Here is a 3,457-nt window from a genome sequence, read left to right as displayed (position 1 = left end):
TGGCAAACTCAAGGAATTGAAGTAGATAAAAGTATTAGTTGGTGTACTTTGTTTCCACGGTGGTGGTCGAATTCGCACTTTAACTAATCTATAAGATATCTTCTCATCAATACATGTATCAATAAGTAATCGTTTCTTTTGAAGTATAACTTTTAATTTCTGCATAAGATTTTAGATTAAATATAGTATAAGATATCTTCTCATCATTACATGTATCAATAAATAATCGTTTTGAAGTTTAATTTCTGCACAAGATTTTGTATTACATATATATATTTTTATAAAATCTTGCTTAATTAATATAATCTCGTTTGATTTAAGGTATTAAATTCGGCATGATAATTTACATTCCTTCTTTGCTTTAGTGAAATTTAAATTCTAAACTCTTATGATCCATTTCAATTTTATTAACCGTTGTGTCTCATTGTACTGTTCCTTAATTTATTTGTTCAAAAAGGATGAGAAGACCCCCTCGAGACATGCATCTTAACTTAGAGTTCTTTTTTCCTGATAAAATTAACTTTTTAAATGATATTTTGAATATTTTCTTCTATTATTATTACAATATCTTATTATAAGTCAAATTTTGTACATAAATAGAACAAGAAAAAGGTACTATTAAACGAGATTAATACTATATATAATGCACTTGAGGTGAACATTGATCAATCATGTTAATTGGTACAACGTACAGGGGTTGTATAATGAGATTCTTCTCTCCTTTTTATATTTAGCATTTAAAACAAGATGTAGGACGAGTTGGCGACTTGTTTTTCTGAGCCAGCAAGGTGACACTAAATAATGCTTGAATGCCTAAAAGTTGAAAAATGATATTTTACAAAAGAACATCATCGACATGCTATTTGTTTCCCCTTTTTTTCTTATTTTTCTATTCATGATTTTACTTGTACTAACATGACTTGGCCTGTGCTAGTACATATACTTCTAAATAATTTTCTTTCACCACACATGTACCAACTTTAATTGTCAAGATCGCTTGCTATGGATTAAACGGGAGAAATATCGATCCAATATATGAAATCTGTTATTATTACAAATTAAATAGCATTCGAAGCATACTGTAAATTACAGTACATAAAAGGCATAACATAGACCATTTTAGGGCAATATATTATATATGGCCTTTACCATTTGCTTTTTGGACAGTTTCCTCAGACGTGCTTTTCTTGTAACAATGGATTCTCTTCTCAATATCTTTGATCGCTTCACACATTGAATTATGAGAGGAGCCTCCTACACTTAGTGCTTTTTCAGCACTCATCTTCAGTTTCTTCACATTTTCCCTCAATTCTTTTCCTTCTCTATATTGCATTACCGTTCTCACTAGTTTCTTTATTTCCTCCCTTTCCACCACTTTCTTCGTTGGCAATACCTTTGGTCGAACAGCCACCCCAAGTCCCTCCGTAAGTATAGTGGCGTTTTGTCTTTGTTCAGCGTATAGCGGCCATGCAATCATTGGCACACCATTCGTTATACTCTCAATGTTCGAATTCCATCCACAGTGCGACAAAAATCCACCGACCGATGGGTGACTCAAAATTCTAACTTGATCAGCCCACATCTGGACCACCAACCCAAAATCTTGTGTTCGTGTTAGAAAACCTTCAGGCAAGTATTGCGGTGTGTCGTCGCCCTCTTTCCCCGTTGTGAAAAATGACTTGTCTGCACCAACCTCGGACGGTGGCCTCACTATCCAAACAAACTTCTGTTGACTTAACTCCAGCCCAAAAGCTAGCTCAGTTAACTGTTTGGATGAAAGGGTTCCACCACTCCCAAAAGACACATACAAAACTGACTCTTGAGTTTGTTCATCCAACCATTTAAGGACAAAATTCCTATTATCACTCCCATCTATGATTTGTTCGTCACGTCTGCATAACGGTCCAATTGGATAAACCGTTGACTTCACGATTGATTTCAATGTTTCATTTTCTCTTAGCGCTTTGAGTGAACCGGGCTCAGCATCTTCCCACGTGTTCATTAATATCCCATCCGATAAACAGAATCCAAGCCCTAGAACTCTCATGTACTCACTATACTGCTGATCATTCCGGTCCAGCATTGGATCCACCACATCTTCCGGTCTAACCGGTTTGCAACCCGGAATTTTCAACGGTTCGTCCTGATCAACATATTGACCCTCAATTTCTTTGTCAAGAACTTGACAGTATACAGTCAAAGCTGTAAACCACGCATTACATGGAACATAAACATAGTTTGGTAACCAAAATTCTTTGGCTATTGGCAAGGCTTCAGTGCAAAAAAGATCAACGATGAGAGCGTCCAGAATATGCTTCTTTGCAAATATTACAGATTTAACAACAGGTAAACTTTCACGCACAAGTACACAAAGTTGGGTGACCATTTTGGTATTAGCATCAATAAGGTTCGAGATATCTACCGCTGGTATTTCAACTATATCAATCAACTTTGATTTATTGGCAGATTTGAGTAGCTCTTTTTCCGCCAGAGAGCTGCCGGAGGTGATGACGAATATGGTGACTGAGACATTATGGTGGGTGGCGAGGTGGCTGCCGAGGACAAGGACGGGGATGATGTGCCCTAAGCCTGGACTTGAGAGAATACCAACATGAAGTTTTTCTGAGCTACCCATAGTTACAAACTAGTACTTGAGATTTGTGAAAGGAAAGAGGGGATACGATGGGACTTACAGGAAATGAAAATGGGAATACAAGAAAATTAAAGTTGATTAACGATTAATATATTTATAGTGATATATATAGAGCCTGTTTATTGGTGACTTCTTAACGTGCGCGCCTCGACGGTCTATATATATGATTTGGTAGTTTGGTACGGTTAGATATATTTGAATGCAGTACGGAATAGATAATTTATCATCAACAACGATAATCGTCTCAAATTTTAAGAACGTAGGTTATGAACAATTCATCAACTTGCAAAAAATAATGTAAGACTACGACTGTAACAATTCATCGACCTGCTAAAAAATGATTGAAGACTAAGATCTTGTAGTGGTTGAGTTTGGGACTAAAATTGTATCACAATGATTTTTGACTCCAGCCTATGTCGATCGTTTAGAGAATCAAACTATCAACGTTTTTCAAAGTACCAACATATAGGCTATTTTATACGTAACTCCCAAATGCAGGAAAAGTTTCCACGTTAAGTTAATGTATCATATTTGGAAAGGTGTTGTAATTAGATTATAAAAGCCTATTAGGGTTTTACAAATAAAAGATGGTTCATATATAGCGCGTAGAATACCATAGAGAGGATTGTGGTAGAATGAATGAGATCAATCACATCCTTAATTAGCTAGAGTTATTGGGTTGTCGTCTTGGAAATTGAGAAATTGAGAACTTCTTGATATGGAGTGCTAAATTAAACTTAAAACTCTTTTAATTAATTAAGTAATCGGCGTAATACTCCCTCCGTCTTAAATTATCTATTGTGT

At 35.6% G+C, this 3,457-nt stretch overlaps 1 protein-coding gene across 1 annotated transcript; it reads right to left on the bottom strand.

Annotated features, from left to right (window-relative positions):
• Nucleotides 1–1,132: 1,132 nt before the first annotated feature.
• On the bottom strand, nucleotides 1,133–2,635 carry LOC109208312 (anthocyanidin 3-O-glucosyltransferase 5-like). Its single transcript, XM_019371400.1, has one exon. The coding sequence runs from the start codon at nucleotides 2,633–2,635 to the stop codon at nucleotides 1,133–1,135; it is 1,503 nt and encodes a 500-aa protein (XP_019226945.1).
• Nucleotides 2,636–3,457: the final 822 nt, after the last annotated feature.

The sequence above is a fragment of the Nicotiana attenuata genome, unplaced genomic scaffold, assembly GCF_001879085.1.
Source record: "Nicotiana attenuata strain UT unplaced genomic scaffold, NIATTr2, whole genome shotgun sequence".
Taxonomy (NCBI): domain Eukaryota; kingdom Viridiplantae; phylum Streptophyta; class Magnoliopsida; order Solanales; family Solanaceae; genus Nicotiana; species Nicotiana attenuata.
This window is presented reverse-complemented; position numbering and strand designations above follow the sequence as displayed.

Excerpts from the sequence above, each read along its gene's own strand:
- LOC109208312 (XM_019371400.1), bottom strand. The coding sequence starts at position 2,635 with ATGGGTAGCTCAGAAAAACTTCATGTTGGTATTCTCTCAAGTCCAGGC.